This window comes from Dama dama, chromosome 12 (assembly GCF_033118175.1).
Source record: "Dama dama isolate Ldn47 chromosome 12, ASM3311817v1, whole genome shotgun sequence".
NCBI lineage: Eukaryota > Metazoa > Chordata > Mammalia > Artiodactyla > Cervidae > Dama > Dama dama.
In genome coordinates, this window is record NC_083692.1 from 33347107 (window position 1) to 33366106 (window position 19000).

The following is a 19000-nucleotide window of genomic DNA, read 5'->3' on the forward strand; positions in this document are numbered from 1 at the left end:
TCTTTGTTGCTGTGTGCACGCTTTCTCTAGGTGCGGAGAGCGGGAGGCTACTCTATAGCTGTGGTGCACCGGCTTCTCCTTGCGGTGCCTTCTCTCGTTGCAGAGCACAGGCTCTAAAGAGCAGGCTCAGCAGTCGTGGCTCGCAGGCTTCGTTGCTCCGCAGCACTGGGATCTTCCCAGACCAGAGATTGAACCTGTGTCCCTGCATTAGCAGACAGATTCTTATCCACTGTACCACCAGGGAAGTTCAGCAAGTACTATTTTATAATCACAAATATATGAAGTCACTTTTATTATGTCTATTTTCCAGATGAGAAAATTGAGGGGGGGTTCGCTCAATCCCCAGGGGGAATTCTGGCCCTGGGGGGACCTTCAGAATTGGGGCAAGGCTGCTGGGCCTTTACATGCCACAACTAGGCTTTGAATACAGGCTGTTTGGGAAAGAGGTAGAAGTCTGAGCAAAGCAGCTCTTTTGGGTTGAGGTACTTTTTGAAGGGAACTGACAGCTGAGGACAGGATGGATTGGCAGCAGCACTCCCAGCATTAGGGGAGATTGAGGTCTTCATTCCTGCCGGGGATAAGATTATCCCCTTCAGCATCTTTGTTTTTGCTACCTTCCCCAACACACACACACACACACAACACACACACACACACACACACACACACACACACACACACACACACACACACACACACACACACACACACACAATCCATGGCACTACCCAGTGCCTTTTAGATTTTTTAAGAGAAGGAAGAGAGTTGCTATAAAAGACTGATTATGGCCTGGAAAGAGAGAATTAGACTGCTGAAAACATATTTGTTACTTGGATTGCCCAGTTTTTTTGTTTTTTGTCTGATTTTGGCCATGCAACGCAGCTTGCAGAATCTCAGTTCCTGGACCAGTAGTAAAAGCCTGGGATCCTAACCATTAGGAAACCAGGGAACTCCTGTATTGCTCAGTTTTACACTGCTCACAAGGAAGAGGACTTTTCCCTTGCTGCTGAATTAATCTTTCAAAATTTGCCTTCCATAACTCTGACTCACCATACATCTGAATGCTTGTTTCCAAGCTTCCCATTAGAGTTTGGGGACTGCTCTCTGCTCCGAGAATATAGATAACTCCAGAGACCAGCAGGCTTTCAATCAGTACTTTCTCTTCCCTTCCCTAGACTGCTGCTGTCTTGGACCTCACAGGCTATGTGATGCTAAAGGAGTGGAGGTTTTCTTCCACTAGGTACTAGGTGCAGTGTCTGGCACATATGTAGGTGTTCAATAAAGATTAGTCAGAAAACTAAATGGTGCATTTTAATTGAAAACTTAAAACATTTCTTCTGATGCTAGCAACCTTTCACCATTCCCTCAGTGTTTGTGCCACAGGGTTTCCCACTGGCTACCCAAGGCACACGTGGCGCTAGTGGTAAAGAACCCACCTCCCATGCAGGAGACACAAGAGACGTGGGTTCAATCCCTGGGTCAGGAAGATCCCCTGGAGGAGGGCATGACAACCCACCCCAGTATTCTTGCCTGGAGAATCCCATGGACAGAGGAGCCTGGTGGGCTACAGTCCATAGGGTTGCAAAGAGTCAGACATGACTCAAGTGACTTAGCACACGCTCAAGGCACAGATCCATTTTCCAGGAACTATGCTCAGACTTGGGACCAAAAGGATTAAAATTACTTCCTAGGCAGCCCTCTACCCAGGTATCCAAACACATAGGCTAGCACTTACTTTAGTTAAACACCTAAGATTTGAAACAAAAAAAGGGAGGTTCACATATAGTTATCATTCAAAAGAGAATCCAGTAATTTGCAATTAAGTAAAAAATATGGTTGACTCACACATACACAAAAGTCACTTTTCCTTGGTAAAGGTAAACTAAATTTAGCCAAAAAAGCAATGTTTTTCAAAGTAGATGTAAAGGTTCTTGCTGATATTGCACTTGGAAAAAATTTTATCCTTACAATATTTTTAAAAAATTTTTGTAAAAATAAAATTATTCTGGCTTACAACTCATAAGCTTCTATTTCAATCCACAAAATCTCTCTGATATTCGTCCCCCTTCTTCTGTCTGTTTAAATAAGCAGACTCTTGGCCTTGGCTGGATCCCCTTTGCCTCCGTCTGTTTTTCTGTGTATAAAAATGATCCTGTTTTCTGGCATTGATTCTTCATGCTGTCAGCAGGCTGCTTTTACTGAAAAGGTGTGTTCATGTTCTTGGCTTCACCAATAAATTGACTTTATAACTGAATTGGCAAGGTTCTGTGGGTGGGGAAGACAGAAGTGGCATATAAGGTTGGCCAAGGAATGTGAAAATTTATGTTACAGATTAGAAAAACTTTAAAATGTACACTGCACATTGTAAAAGCACTGCTGGTTGTAAAGCACTGAAGTTATTCCTCATATCTGAGAGTATGTATAAATAACATTAAAATAAAATGTGTTCAACTGCATTAGGTTTATACAAAATTGTTTCATTTGGATAAAACACATAAATTAGAGATCTCAATTTTCATAAAATTTCTCATTCAAATTCCTAGGTCTAGGGGGTTCCCTGGTAGCTCAGTGGTAAAGAATCTGCCTGCCAATGCAGGGGACATGGGTTTGATCCCTGATCTGGAAAGATCCCACATGGCACGGAGCAACTAAACCCAAGTCACAACTGTTGAGCCTGTGCTCTAGAGCCCACATGCCACAACTCCTGAAGTCTGCACGCCCTGGAGCCTGTGCTCTGCAACAAGAGACGGCACCACAATGAGAAGCCTGACCACCGCCACTCGAGAGTAGCACTCACTCACCACAACTGGAGAAAAGCCCTCACAGCAATAGAGACCCAGCAGAGCCAAAAATAAATACATAAAATTTTTAAAAAATTTTCTAACTCTAATTTACAATTTGGGGATAATCGTATTTGGACTTATGTATCTGATGAATTAAACGCTTGACGCGATTTAAAAAATCTCCTTTATATTCACAACAAATACACTAGGTCTTGATTTCTTTTTGGAAAATGCATGCAAATAATACAGAAGGAAGAATATTTAGGATCTTTCTGATTCTCCAGAGTTTTTGCCTTGCTAACATTTCTGGCGCCATAAAAAGTAAGGTAGCTACCAACTCTGTAAATCAGAGCTTCAGGAAGGCCTGTGAGCCCCACGGGAGCCATTCGTCTGACTTTGTCTTTTCAGGCCTTGCACAATGCCTGGCTCAGAGCAGGTTCTCAGTAATTGCTTAATGCATAACTGAATAGAGCTATTACTGCCTTATGGCAAAGAAATAAACATCGTATGACCTGATGATGTAAAGGTAAAGAACATTAGCAGAGGATGTACACTTTCATGAAAAATGGAGGGGTGGAGAGAGAAAGGGAGGGAGGGAAACAGAGAGATTGCATGCCATTAACACCATTGATAACGCTGATGATTTTAAGCTTCAAAACTTTCTGCTGTGCACCTTAAAAAGTATTCTGCATCATTTAAGCATTTATGTAATAAGCACCCATTTTTTGCCTAATGTGTTCCAGGCACTATTCTAGGCAGTGAATAAATACAGCCATGAACAAATTCCCTACTGTTACGGAATTACACTCCAGTGGCACCCACATCACCATCCTAAAAGACAAGTATTTATAACTCCATTTTTATGAGTAAAATAGTGTGACTGACCTTCCTGAACTGTCCAGTGGTTTCAATGGCATGGATTTTGCATATTAGCATCCTACTATATTTGAAGGCAGCTCTATAGACCAACCTAAATATTTAACATTGTATTACCAGTAGCTGATACTCTAATTAAAGCAAGTTTTTACCATCAGGGACAGGGTCTGATATATACACACTTATACATGTACACACACATTATACACACACATACATATACACACACATTATACACACACATACATATACACACACAAATAATTTCCTGGTATTCACATTTTTACAGGCTTTGTACTTTAAAGAGACTACGAATATGACCTGATTTTGCAGCGGTTTCAAGTATTTCTACATATTTTAGTTAGACTTCGAATTTGATTCACAATCAAGGTAGTTTTTCTTTTTTTTTCCTATGAACTTCTTTTCCTTAGAAAAAGTATTTCTATTGGCTTATTTGAAACTTGACAAAGTAAAAGTTTACTGGACATATGGCAAGAGTTACCCGTAAGAGCGTAATATTTAGAAAATTTCAAACATAAGTGAACTATATAAAAGAGGATTCAGTTCAACTTGCAAAGGATAATACATTTTAAAAGTTTGTTTTTAAAGAAGAAATCAATTGTAGTTCCCTTGAAAGATGCATGCTAAGTCATTTCAGTCGTGTCCAACCTTGCAACCCCATGGGACAGAGCCTGCCAGGTTCCTCCATCCACGGGATTCTCCAGGCAAGAACACTGGAGTCGGTTACCATGCCCTCCTCCAGGGGATCTTCCTGACCCAGGGATCGAACCCATATCTCTCAGGTTTCCTGCACTGGCTGTTGGTGTTTTTTTACCACTAGCACCACCTGGGAAGCCCAATCGACCTTATTATTACAAACAAATTAAATGTTGAGAAAACCACTTAATCCTAAATCCTTTGATGAGTTTTACAAATTAGACTTCTTAAACATTTTTAAAGTGTTTAAATTTTATGCTGAATCAAACAACTGAATTTAAATAATTTAGTAGGATTCATTAAAGTTTTAATTTTATCAAACAGAATTGATGTATTGGACTCTTATCCTCTTTGGGTTTCATCAAGTACAGAGTGTGATGGTAAGAAAACTAGGTCTAGGAGACTCAGGCCTGGGTTCAGGCCTCATCACTGCTTTGTGACCTTAGAGGTGTCAGTTAAGCACTTTTGAGTAGTAATCTTTCCATCTCAAAAGATCTTTCTAAAGATTGAGTAAAAATAAGTGAAACTGCTTTGGAAACTGTAAAGAGACCATCTCACTGCATGCTATTATCATTCCCCTTCTGCCTTCCTGGCAAGAGCTTCCCTGGTGGCTCAGATGGTAAAGAATCTGCCTGCAACCTGGGAGACCCAGGTTCAATGCCTGGGTTGGGAAGATCCCCTGGAGAAGCGTGTGGCAACCCACTCTAATATTCTTGCCTGGAGAATCCCACAGATAGAGGAACCTGATGGGTTACAGTCCACAGGATCGCAGAGTTGGACATGATTGAGCAACTAATACTTTTTCTTTCACTTCCTGGCAGTGAAGAAAGAACATTCATCATAGATCTCTCCACCCCAAGCTGGGGGATCACATCCCAATAGTGGTAAGCATTCCACAATCAGGACAGAATAGTGAGCGCAAAGATGTGCGAATGTTCTTCTCTATCTGTAGTCAGGTGCAAAATTGGACTCCTAGCATGAGAACCACAGCTCTGTAGCTCATACTCACCATCTCCTGATTTTATGCATTAATGGCAACTCTAGTTAGCCATGTGGTTTAAGGTTTCTTTGTAAGTTCAGATAAAGACTGTGATGGATTTATCTGGAATTATTTCTCTATTAATTCCTTTTGGAACACAACATTGGGGTGCTAGAATATAGCATTGTTCTTATCCTTCCCTATCTTGTTTTCTTCTGATAGAGAAAAAAGGAAAATGGTCTTCACCTACTCAACAATCTCTATTCAAACTGCGCCTGTTACCATCCACTTTTTCTTTTCTGCTTGCCCAGTGATCTTTCCTCCTATGCTTTGCTGACTATATTTCAAAAACCCAACCCTTTCTAAAAGTCATCGCTTTATTGCCACTGGCAATTACACAGTTATTTATCTACTCCATTTTTCCCACAATAAACATTTGTGTCTTATTATGTCCATAGAAAAACACTACATATTTGGGATATGCAAGACACAGCCACCTATTTTCAACCTTACCTCTACTTTTCACTTATCTTTCCTTTAATCATTTTTCTATACCACCAAACTTGTCTCCTAAGGTGTCAACTGTTCCTGTAACAGAAATCTTTGCTCTTTGAAAGAGTAACCTCTTCTGTAGTCATTATATTTATTTCTCATGTATTTCACACTACTACTAAAAATAATTTCCTAGAAATTGGAGCATTAATACTGGTTATACAGTTGACGATCTGTGTCTGCATATGTGTAATGATATTATGGTTTTGTTTTTAAAAAGAAGACCTTACTATTTGAGATAAGTACTGAAATATTTATAGATAAGATATAATCTCTAGGATTTGTTTAAAAAAAAAAAAAAACAACAACTATGAGAAGGGGAAAGGGGAATGGATGGAACCAGATTGGCAATGGGCATTGGGCACAGCTGATAAGTACATGGAGAGATAATTACACTCTTCAGTCTATTTCAATATTCTCCACAATAAAGAAGTTTTTCTCTTCAATTGTTATGGTTTGGGCTACTGTCATTAGACCTAATATATTTAGATGACCTTTACCACTTAAAAGGTGCTACAAAATCCAATACCAAAACACAAAATTACTATACACTATAGTATATATATTAATAGCAGCTATCACGTTTTATTTACCCTGCATTAGGCTACTAGTGGGCTCCCCTGGTAGCTTGGCCAGTAAAGAATCTGCTGGCAATGCAGGAGACCCCGATTTGATTTCTGGGTCAGGAAAATTCCCTGGAGAAGGGATAGGCTACCCACTCCAGTACTGGGCTCCTCTGGTGCCTCAGACAATAAAGAATCCGCCTGCAGTGTGTGAGACCTGGGTTTGACCCCAGGGTCAGGAAGATCCCCTGTAAGAAGGGCAACCCACTCCAGTATTCCTTCTTGCCTGAAGAATCCCCATGGACAAGGGAGCCTGGTGGGCTCCAGTCCATGGGGCTGGAAAGAGTCAGACATGACTGAGACTAAGCACAGCACAGCAGGCTACTAGCGCCATTACAGTGAATTTACGTAAGTCATCTCATTTATTCTTCAGGCAAAGCTTATCAAGCAGTTACCACTAAAGGTTCAGAGAGATTAAGAAATTTGCTCAGTATCATCAGGATGGAAATAGACACCTTGAATGCTCATTATCAGTTCTAAATATTAAGAAAATAATTATTCTCACAATAACTCAAACACAAGGCTCACATCCATACTGGTGTACTTCATTTCATATTATCATAAGCTATCAAGTAGACTTGGCCAAAGACACAGTTGAAATCAATTTACATTTTCCTAGTTAAGTCAATACTTGGTGGACTTACAAATTTTATTAGCATTCACAATAAAATCAAGTATAAGGCTAGCTGACTCTTCAGTCACTGTTTACAGCCACGGTTGGAGGGAGGTAGCAAAGTTTAAGGCAGCAGGTTTAGCTTTAAGGCAGCAGCTTCAGCTCCTTTAAAATGATCAATAAACATGTACAATCACAGGTTATCTGGCATTACAGATGTTAGTGATCTATCCCCTGTATGTTAGGGCGTTGAACCCTGAACAGTTCACAAATGTACGTGAAATTTAGCAATCACTTTATGTATCAGTTTTGAAAAGTTTCAAACAAAAGTGGATTTTTAAAGCAGCACAGTTCCTTAAAATTGCCAATATTATTTCCTATGGAACTAGTGAATTACTGAAAACACATTTTTACAAATTTTACTAATGACTTTAACTAAAAAATTGAATATATTTTCCTTTGGAAAATATTTAAGTCTCAGGAAGTAAAACTTAATGCCTACTTAAGAGGCAAAAATTTTTTTTCAGTTAGTGCAACCTGCTGACTTTTTAAAAGAGTGAATTTCTTTGGCATGAAGGGAAAACACAGGAGACATACAAATCTTTGCAGAACAAATGAGGATACACGCTTTCTGGAACACAAATCTCACTAATAATATGTTTACTGAAAAAACAAAAACAAAAGCAAAATCAAAAAAGAAAACCTCAATCAAGGCGGGGGGGGGGGGGGGGGGGGGCCCGAAAAGGCTGTTTTAAAGAAATTTCAAATCAATTTACTATGCAACAAATCCAGTAACAAATGTCTTCATACAATTTAAGTCAGGTCCTTTCCTCTAGCATATGGTAAATTATTTACAAAAACGTACATACAGAGTCTCAGGAAACTGAAATATTAAAAAATTGAGATATATTCATACAGCAAAGAGGTAGTCATGAAAATTAATCATCAACTAAAAATAGGCTTATTTCTTAGCATTATAAAAACCTTACATTTTAACCCCTGTATTGTTTACATTTTTAAAGTAGTAAAAGGTCGATTTTGGCACTTTGGTGATCTTTATTATTCTTTTTCACATGAGGATTAATAACTGATTACTATCAGTAGAACATGTGCCTTGAGCTTTCTCCAGCAGTGTTAACATGTCATACCAAGCCTGGCACTCCCTTGGGCCAGGTATTTCCCATCTCCACTCCTATTCTCTTGATGAATTCCACTTACTAGATGTCCAGCTAGAGTCAAGGGTGACATGCCGTGAACAGAGAACACAGCAAAATGAATCTGGTTCTCTCAGAAACAAAAACACTTGCCCTTGTATCAACATACCTAATTTAGAATTCAAAAAATGGATTAAAAATTATATACCTCCATGTTTCAGTTTGACCATTCATAAAACAAGCAATGACTAATCGCATGTAGAGGTGAAATTATCTCGAATTCACCTAAAATGAGAGGTTATTAAACTTAATGTTGTAAAATGTTTTAAAGCTAAAAAGATATGACAGTCTTATCAGAAACCAATTCTTGGCACTTAAATCTGTGCACCTTTGCAACCCAGACAACTACCAAATGGTAAAAAACTGAAAGGGCTGCTTTTCTCAGAAGGGCTAATTCATAGCAAGAGCACTATGGAAAGGCGCTATGACAGACACTATTTTAAGGAAATAATGTCAAGATAAATACTGTAGCTTTACTCTTTTGTATAGCGTACATTGCTCAGAGGCAATTTTTATTCATGATCCTTCTATTTCATTCTTCAATAAGCCAGTCAAAAAATCCTTTTCAAAAACTGCTTTCCCCAGTTATTACTATCTAAATATTACCTAAAGCTATGCTATCTAATGCAGGAGCCACTAATCACATGTGGCTATGTAAATTCCAATTAATTAAAATTTCAGTTCTTCAATATACTAGCCTTTCTTCAGGGGCTCAGTAGCTTCGTGACTAGTGGCTACCATATTGGAGAGCACAAATAACACGTCTATCATAAAAAGTGCCATGGGGACAGCTCTGATCTGAAAAAAGTGCATTGTGCAAAACTCATGAAATTTTTCAAACTCATTTTTAAAAAGCTGTTTAAAAGTATCATATCTTTAGGCTACAGGTTATTACTGATCTCTGTTTATATGTGTGAAAGAATGATAACAACTTTCTTGTCCTTCTTTAGACAATTTATGAAGTACTTAAGAGTTCCATATAGGGCCAAGTAAAATATGAACTCACATTCTATTTTCACTACATGACTATAAAAGAACAAAGTGAAAATTTGACATGCATGATGAAAATAATTTAGCCATGTTTGTAATAGATCTCCCAGTAATATCCATAAAATTTGAAATACGAAAGAATATATAACTGCCATTTAAAGTGTCTCACAAGAATGAGACCAAAAGCCCTTTAGATATTGCTCTATTTTACTTTGGTCTTCAGGGTGAGGGCACATTACCTAGGTTATCAACAAAAAATAATTAAAATAAAAACTGTCTTACAAATAAATTTCTACAGAATAAGGACAGAAAAGTAAGTTTTGGCTTAATGCATGCAAAAATGCTCTCATTTGTACTGATAGCTGGTATACGAGCTAACTTTGAATACTGTTAGGAAAATCAAGTTCATGTTGTTATTTTCACATTTACTTTGTCAGAACGCAAAGTGAGAGAGAGAACAATTGTATGTAACTTCTTCCAAATAACTCTTAGATGCAAGGCAGGAAGTGGGGAACAGAATAATTTGCCTTTTTTTTTTTTTTTTTTAACTTCTTAGTAGGTAGAACAACTCAAACATAAAATGCACACAGCTGTATCTAAAAGAAAAATGCAAACACAACTTAACCATACTTTATTTGACTGCATCTTATTGAGACAGCTTGCACATTTCAAATCCCATTAAATCTCTCTCTCCAAAAGGATATGGGACAATAGAAGAAAATTATGCAGCAATATCCAGTCATCAAACAGCAGTCCAATATTTTGAGATACACGTGATACTTTATAGATACTCAACTCATATCTGACGTCCATATAATTTATGGTTATGTTTTTACAAACCTGAAAGCCCTGTAACAATATAGCACTCATTCTAGTGATGTCACGGTGCACTGAAAAGTAACTGATGCACTACCAATTTGCTTTTATCTATGCTCCTGGAAAGTGATGAACTTCATGACTTTTAGACACCATAATAAATATACACATCCAGTCTTATACATGTCAGCCAATACCATAACACAGGGCAAGGTAAAGTTAAAACATGTGACAAACAAACTTTACACAGATTTGTCAAGCAAATGGGGAGGGTACTTTGGGGAAGAGGCAGAAAATACTAAAACCAGTATTTTAATAGTAACTTTTTTTAAAATTTTGCCGGCTTCAGATTCGAAACTACTATCTGGTTTATGATCTGTGGACTTCTCTAGAGCAGTTTCATCCTCATGTAAGGGAAATTATAATCAGCCCACACATCAAAAATGGTAGTATACCCGTTAGCTTCTTTAATACTAACATATATAGCTTCACGGTAGCATGTATAAAAATGTTCAGCAGTACCAACTGCCAAACCAGTGTCAGTGGATAGTACAGTCAGTCTTAAAGAGGCAGCACCCCATTAAAAGAAAGTTGCACCAATTTTGCTCAGTTTTAGCCAAGTGAACTCACTCTATCAATTTCAAATGGAACCGTTTTACGATTATATAAGAAAGATGAACGCCCAATATAAAAAATTCATTTGATGATACTTCTTCGAGACTTAATTTTGGTGCTGGGTTATCAGCTACAGGAAAATTTCAGTACACTTAAGTAAACAATTTTTACACAGCCAATTAAAGATACAAGGTAGACAATGATATTCAACATATACCAGCTAAACAATACAACCACCATTTGACTTTTCAGTCACATGGCTAAGTTCATGTTTAAAATACCCAATTAAAACACACAGTCAATTCAGCAAAATTGGCCAATTCTGGGTGAAAAGGTCAGTAGTGATGGTTTCACTGACAACCTGCCAAAAAATTAATGGCTGAGCTAAAAACCAAGCATGTATTTACTTTAGAACTGTCCTTATTAGTGAGTCAAGCAAATGTATGTTCATCAACAATCATTACCCATGAACCAGCAAATCAAACGTAAGGTGGTAAGATAAAATTTGACAGTGAAAGTACTAACTATATACTTCGTTCAATTCCCTTCATATCAAGAATGACAGAAGCATCATTATAATTGATATTCCTCTAAGTGCTCGAGTCCAAACGAAGTTTGAGCAAAAACATACTCAAAACGGTCACCCTGAAAGCTGAGTATTGTGTGGTCTTCATATTTTTAATGTAACCAAGTATTCTGCCCATTAAACTTTCAAGAGCAATACAAAATGGAAAGAAAAAGTTTTTCGTTAAAAATAAGGAACTATTAATATAAATGATCCCATCAACAGGAAGATTTTATTTTCACCAAATTTATGAATCTTTATTTTAAAAGTACTTGTTACCATGTTCACTTTCAAGACACTACACTGAGCAAGGAGCAGCTTTCCTTTTAAAAAAAAGGCAACAAACTTTCCTGAAAGGGGGCTTTTACCAACTGTCAGTGGAGGTAGGGTTTTTAAAAAATACAGTAATTATAGCCATAAAATAAAATTCAAACCAAATTCTAGAGCAGAAGAAAAGCATATGCAAATTAATGAAAAAACAATAGATTCCTACAAAACATTTTTCACAGAGAATGAATCTTTTTTTTCAAATGGGTACCTAGGTTTTCCAGTCAAATAAATTATCCATCACAGGTCTCTTAACTCAACTGAAAGCAATCAACTTTAAAATTTATTACACTGCACAGATTGGCTGAAACAAAATATAACTAATGAACATGGTGATGGCTATTAAGAAAACCCACAGAACTCATTCCAAAAAAAAATTTCCATGTCTCCCTTTTGTTTTCTGGGAACTAAGCAAAGTTCCCCCAAGAATTTGCACAAATAAATGAAAAGAAAATAAAATCAGTTTAAAACAGATACAGTGCACCTCGAAATTTATTTTCAACACCAAGAACCAAAAGCAAAGCATTTAAAGTGGAAGCATGTGAATCCAAACCAAGTGGGAAAAAAGTTCCAACTACTTTGTAAAAGCTGTTCCTCACAGCTGAGCAATAATTTTGATTAAATAAAATCATACCAATTTACATTAATTTTTTCTATTCTTTTCCAAAAATTCCCTCACGCTCAAAAAAAGTGCATCTAAAACCCAGCAATTCCCGGCTTCATCAACTTTTCTCATCCCTTTTGAGTCATTTCTTAAAGATACTCCAAGTAGATTTAACTTGTAAGATAAGAAGGGACTTCTACAGTAAACCACTCTGTCACTCACCTGGAAAAAGTATCCAAATTATAAAAATCTGAAATAATTTATTATCAAATTTAGAATTTAAATAAAAACAAGTTTGCTTGCAAAGGCCTTAAAGAAAAGGAAAAGACAGCATGCATTCAAAAACTATAGAGATGAAGACAAATATACTTATCTACACAGGCACTGGCAGACGCAATTTGTTATCTTTACTCATTGTAAGACACACCCAACCCTACGTAACAATTTTTTAATTCACTAATCACTGAGGTACCAATATTCAAGAATGGAAAATTTAATATTGAAAAAATAAAACCTAAAATTGAAGCTTTTCCCCCACCCCCTCAGAAAAACTATGGCAGGTTTCATGTGAAATGTTAGTATATTCAGAGATTTTTACAATCTACATTGGCTTTTTTTAAGGAACAAAAATCATGTTCCACATCCTGGTTCTGCAATAAAATTATCACTGTGTAAATAATGTCAGCAGACTTTTCAAATGAACAAACAAATCTTGGCTATCAACTGGCACATCTTGTTGGTACCAAAAGAACTCTTTAAGTTTAAAACAATCTCTTTTAATTCAGAAGAAATGCGCCATGCCAAAGTGCAACAAATATTGTGCGACACTCAAATGAGACACTGACAGATAAGAGCTGCATGGAAATCACTAAATCCACCTGCAAAGCAATTCTGTACAAATTGCATTGCATGCAAAGGTCGAGTCTGCATGGTTGGAAAGGTGTTCCTTGATGTCAGTTTCTCAACGCAGCCACAATTTAAGTCGCAGTGCATCAACTCCATTTAAATAGTATCTGAACAGCCTCTTATCTCGAACAAAACCAAGATTTTCATAAAGTTTCAAAGCAGACTTATTCGTTATTTCTGTTTCCAAAACAACCTTCAAAATAAAAAGAGAAAACTAAGTTACAATTTTATATATTTGAAACTAATTTATAATTTCATAATTTGACAAATCACTTATAAACAATATGATCACATATTTAAGAAAAACAAACTACATTTAATTGTTTTTAAAACTGATGGTGAAAGCCATAAACATTAATGATGTACAGGAAGAATCCAGAAAAAGTGTCAGAACTGTAAAAGTTAATTATCTCTCAGGGCAAGGGAAGTGGGAGAACTGGGAACATCATCTTTTCTATTGATTTTTGTAAAATGTCCATGTACAGAGAAGCCTCGTGGACTACAGTTCATGGGATCAGAGAGTCAGACATGACTGAACGACTAACAAGTTCACTTCGGAATTCTTAGCAATGAGAAATATGTTTTATATTAAAACGATGATGAATTAGTTTCTTGTAAAGAAAAGTAGTGTGACAAAAAGATGAAGAAAAAAATCAACAATCAAAGGTTTAAGAAAATAAACCAGTACTTGAAACTATTCAAACTGACCTCCAACTCCTACATTCTTATTAATATGTCATTCTTTATCCTGGTGACAATTACCGCATTTATCTAGAGTCAAGACCAAAGTCTGCAAAGACCTTTTCAGGCCAAATGTGCCTACTGCCTGTTTTTGTAAAGTTTTGTTGAAACACAGCCATGTCCACCAATCTACACAATGTTTTTGGCTGCTTTCTCAATATAACTGCACATATCAGCAGTTGCACCAGAGACTTGTGGTCTGCAAAGCCTATAATATTTACTATCAGGCCCTTTGCAGAGAAAGTTTGCCAAAACTAGATCAAAGATACCAACCCTTAGCGTACCTGGAGTATTTGTTAAAACAGACTGCATCTCAACTCAAGTTTCTGAGTAGGTTTGGAGTGGTGCCCAAGGATCTGCATTTTTTAAAAAATTGCCAGGTGATGTTGATGCTGCTGGTAAGAGGACTACATTCTGAGAACCACTGTCCATACATTATGGATATCAATATAATATTAACAGAGGAATACAAGTATTAACTTCTATCTGCTGCTGCTATTAACTTCTATCTAGGTCTTCTTAAATACTACTGAACCAATGGCCCTGACAATGAAGACCTGACACTTTTGAATATTATGTGATGTTCTTCTACTTTACTTCTATACTCCTCTACCAAAGTATCCTCTAACCCATCCTCCCTATGTATCTTTTACATACATAGCTCTATTTGCCTTTCTATTGATTCTCAACCTATCTCGCTGAGAATCAACACAGTGAGCCACAGTTACTGTTGGGATGGCATAACCCACTGGTGTTTAGAGTGGAAAAAAAGGGCAGAGTATAATTAAACAAAGGCCCAAGCAAAGCCCATGAATTTCTGTTCTATCACAAGCTATTAAAAAAAAACTGACAAGAATTCAAGCAACAGATATGAGAAAAAACTCATCATATTCAAAAAACTCATGACCAACTTCTCCACAGTTCTGCACATCAGTAACAAGATGTCCATCCATGAATGCCTCAAACCTAAAGCCTAGGAGTCATCTCTGTACCTCATTCCTCTCCACTCCCAAGCACTATTTCAGTTTTATCTCTTAAATCTCTCTCAAATTGATCCTCTTCTTTCTGCCCCTATTGATAACATTCTAGTCTAAGCTGCCATCAACTATTACCTCCTAGCTTTAAGGTCTCAAATTCTGAGTGATGCTCTTGTTAATCCCCTGCTTAAACCATTTATTGACTCCCTTTTGTCCTCAAGAAAGGGTACACAATCTAACAGTAATCTAAAGAGATCTGAAAGATCCATCAAGATATGGCCTCCACCTATCCTGCTATTAATAACTGGGCTTCCCAGGTGGTGCTAGTGGTAAAGAATCCTCCTGCCAATGCATGAGACACAAGAGAGGCAGGTTTGATCCCTGGGTCGGAAAGATCCTCTAGAAGAGGGAATGGCAACCCACTCCAGTATTCTTGCCTGGAAAATTCCAGGGACAGAGGAGCCTGGCGGGCTACAGTCCATGGGGCCGCAAAGAGTCGGACACAACTGAGCACACACACACAAGTGTGCTCTAGGTCCCCACCCCTTCCTCACCATGATCAACACTAAATTTGCAGTTTTTAGAACTCACCATTAGTTTTTCCACCCTAGACCTTTCACATAAGCAGTTTTCTCTGTCTGGAAGAATGTTCTTCCCATTCTCCTATTCTTGCTTTTGGCTTTAGCATGTCACTTCCATACTGGGTAGAATATCTCTTTCCCTTCAGACTTCCCACAGCACTCTGCACTGCTCCTCATTCACCTGCACTCTTGTCCAGTGTCTGATGAGCTATGACATCTTTCCCAGCTGGTGAGCTCAACAAAGACAGGGATCATGGGTACCTCGTTCACAGCCATCTCGTCTGCACCTAACATACTGCCTGACACACGGAAGGCTCCTAAACATTTGTTAATTATACACGTCCTTAGCACTTTTCATTATATTACATATATTACACAAACATGAAACAAACAAATGTGCTGTCAAGCTTTTATTACTTTTTTTTTTTGCTGTCAAGCTTTTAAATGACCAGAGTACTTTAAGAAAAAGTATTATCTTGAGGCAATTACCTATGCAAAAAAACTCATGAAGGCAAATCACACACTAAATCCAAATTCTAAAAAGATCCAAAAACAAGCAATTCACGGTTCAGGATCAAGGGAAGATGTTCCTAAGAAGGCCTTAAATAAAAGTTATATAGCAAGCAAACTGGTTTAAGGTGAGAAGAAGTCAACAATTACTCTTTGCTCTTAAAATACTATAATTTAACAGTGATGTATGCCAGTGATATATGCCATCAGTGATGTATGCCATCCTCCGTTTGGAACACTCCTGTATGGATAATGCAATTTACCAATTTTGAACTATTCTCTTGAGTAATCCCTATAATTCTGTTTCAGGCCAGCACCTAATTACAGCTAAAATGTTAAATCAAAACAATTAATATGAGAAGCAATAAAACTGCAACAACTCAGAACTGATTTCACAGAAATGAAAAGGAGAGTGACAGTTTAAAAAAAATACTATTTATTGAAGGCTAAGTGCTACATGAAGCATTTCACATGCATTATGTCATATTACATGCATCTGACATAACGTGATTGTCTTCAAGAACCCTATGAAATAGATGTATCTCTAACTTATAAGAGAATGAAACTCAAGGTCACCAGTAGAACAAAAATAGACCCCAGACTGAAAATGTGAACTAGAACTTAATAGTATCCACTTTTCTGTAACTCTGATTGTTTCCAAAAGTAAAACAAAGCAGCAAATGGGAGGTCTACATAATGAAGGGAATCCAAGTTCATATTCATTAATACTTAGCAATCTAAAATATTCAAAACAGCTGAGGCTAACTACATAAATACACACTTGAGGTATAACTTAAGAGCTGAATTCAGGTTTGTTAGCATTCTAACAGATTAATAAAATAAAGCCCAATTTATAACAAAACATTACACAGAGGACTAACACCTTGATTAAAATGAAAAGATTCTCTCAGCACCCTCACATTCTATGAACAAAGAAATCATGTATTATTTGACACAACAGAAAATTCCACAAAAAAGTAACTACTTTGTAACACTTAATTAGCGAGTTTTATAAATACACAAAAACAGAATTTGGGCTTATATTGGAAATTTTCTATAAAATTATCTAGTCTGCATCATGGGAATACTACATAGGAAGCCAAAGGTTATTTTAATGTTAAAGAAACTTGACCAAGTTGAATTCTACTGAACAGAAAAAAAGGGTTACAGTGAAGTTCTACAGATTCTCTCAGGAACAAACCACCGTCAGGATGAGCCAAACCATTACAGTTTAGAAAGACTTTTTTAAAACTACTGGCTAGGAGTCCTGGAGGCAGGGCTGAATAAACAATTCTATTCTCTTCATAACATCCCTTTTAGATCACATCCCTTTACCATCACACTGCAGAGACAAAGAGACAGATTATGAAAAGTTAAATGACCTTCCTACACAACTATACTGATAGAAGATGTATCTAGAACTCAGGCTTCTCATATCCAGTTCTTTAACTAGGCCAAACTACTCAATCAAAAATCCTTCTAGTTTAAATAATTCCATTTTACTCTGCTCTTCACCTGGCAGCCTCTGCCTCATAGATAAACTATGTTTCCAGTGAAAAAACTAAAAATGTTGAACATATAATTATTGAACACAAAAAACTTAAGTCATCTCGTACATTACCATAAAATGTATGTTATTTTGTTAACATGTAACAGGTTTATTATTGGTTACTTAAGTAATTCAGCCACTGTTGGTGGGAATGTAAACTGCTACAGTCATTATAGAAAAGAGTGTGCCAGTTCCTCAAAAAATTTAAAAAAGAACCATCACACAATTCAGCAATCACCCTTCTGGGTATATTACCAAAGGAAGTAAAATCAGGACCTCAAAAAGGTTCCCATGTTCATGATGGCATTATCACAATTTCTAAAATAAGGAAACAACTTAAACATCTAACAAATGGGTAAAGAAAAAGTTGGCTGTATCTTACACACAGACACACAGACTACTTTTTTGGCCTTAAAAACAGAAATCCTGCCAGTGGGACAACCATGGGTGAACCTGGAAGGCATATAGGAATATATCTTACACACACACACGGGTGAAGCTGGAGGGCATATATCTTACACACACACACACACACACACACACGGGCGAAGCTGGAGGGCATATATCTTACACACACACACACACACACACACGGGTGAAGCTGGATGGCATATATCTTATACACACACACGGATGAAGCTGGAGGGCATATATCTTACATACACACACACACACGGGTGAAGCTGGATGGCATATATCTTATACACACACACGGGTGAAGCTGGAGGGTATATATCTTATACACACACACGGGTGAAGCTGGAGGGCATATATCTTACACACACACACATACGGGTGAAGCTGGAGGGCATATATCTTACACACACACACACGAGTGAAGCTGGAGGGCATATATCTTACACACACACACACACACGGGTGAAGCTGGAGGGCATATATCTTACACACACACACACACACATGAGTGAAGCTGGAGGGCATATATCTTACACACACACACACACACACGTGAACCTGGAGGGCATATATCTTACACACGCACACAGAATACATTTTGGCCTTAAAAACTGAAACCGTGCCAGTGGGACACCCATGGGTAAACCTAGAAGCCACTGCCCTAAGTGAATTGTCAAAACAGAAAGGTGAATACTTCATGAGCTTGCTTTTATGTATAAACTAATGCAGTCAAACTTAATAGAAGAGAGTGTAGGACAGTGGCTGCCAGGGGCTGGGGAAAGGAGGAAATAAGATGTTGGTCAACTAACACACTGCACTCCTAAACTCCATTAAGAAATTTTGATTCCAATATATTTTCATCATTTATGAGTTAGTTCTGAATATTAATATGATGGTAACCATACCATAAATCTAAAAAATTTAAAAGTGCATAAAAGTAAATGGCCACATGTGGGTTCATTATTTTAGGTACACAAGAAAATTCATATATATTATCTGTATATACTCTTATTATTTCCCCTAATGTAAAACCAAACCAAAGAAG

At 37.3% G+C, this 19000-nt stretch overlaps 1 protein-coding gene across 2 annotated transcripts in view; it reads right to left on the reverse strand.

The window, feature by feature from the left end:
* Positions 1-2093: 2093 nt before the first annotated feature.
* The window catches only part of NAA30 (N-alpha-acetyltransferase 30, NatC catalytic subunit), a 28726-nt gene continuing 11819 nt past the window's right edge, over positions 2094-19000 (reverse strand). Inside the window, exon 5 of one of the 2 annotated variants that reach the window (XM_061156969.1) lies at positions 2094-2265. In XM_061156969.1, the coding sequence (XP_061012952.1) occupies positions 2227-2265 (39 nt within the window). In that variant the 3' untranslated portion in view covers positions 2094-2226. Of the gene's footprint in view, positions 2266-9944; positions 13374-19000 lie in introns of those variants that run through there. The other variant, XM_061156968.1, reaches the window with a different exon arrangement.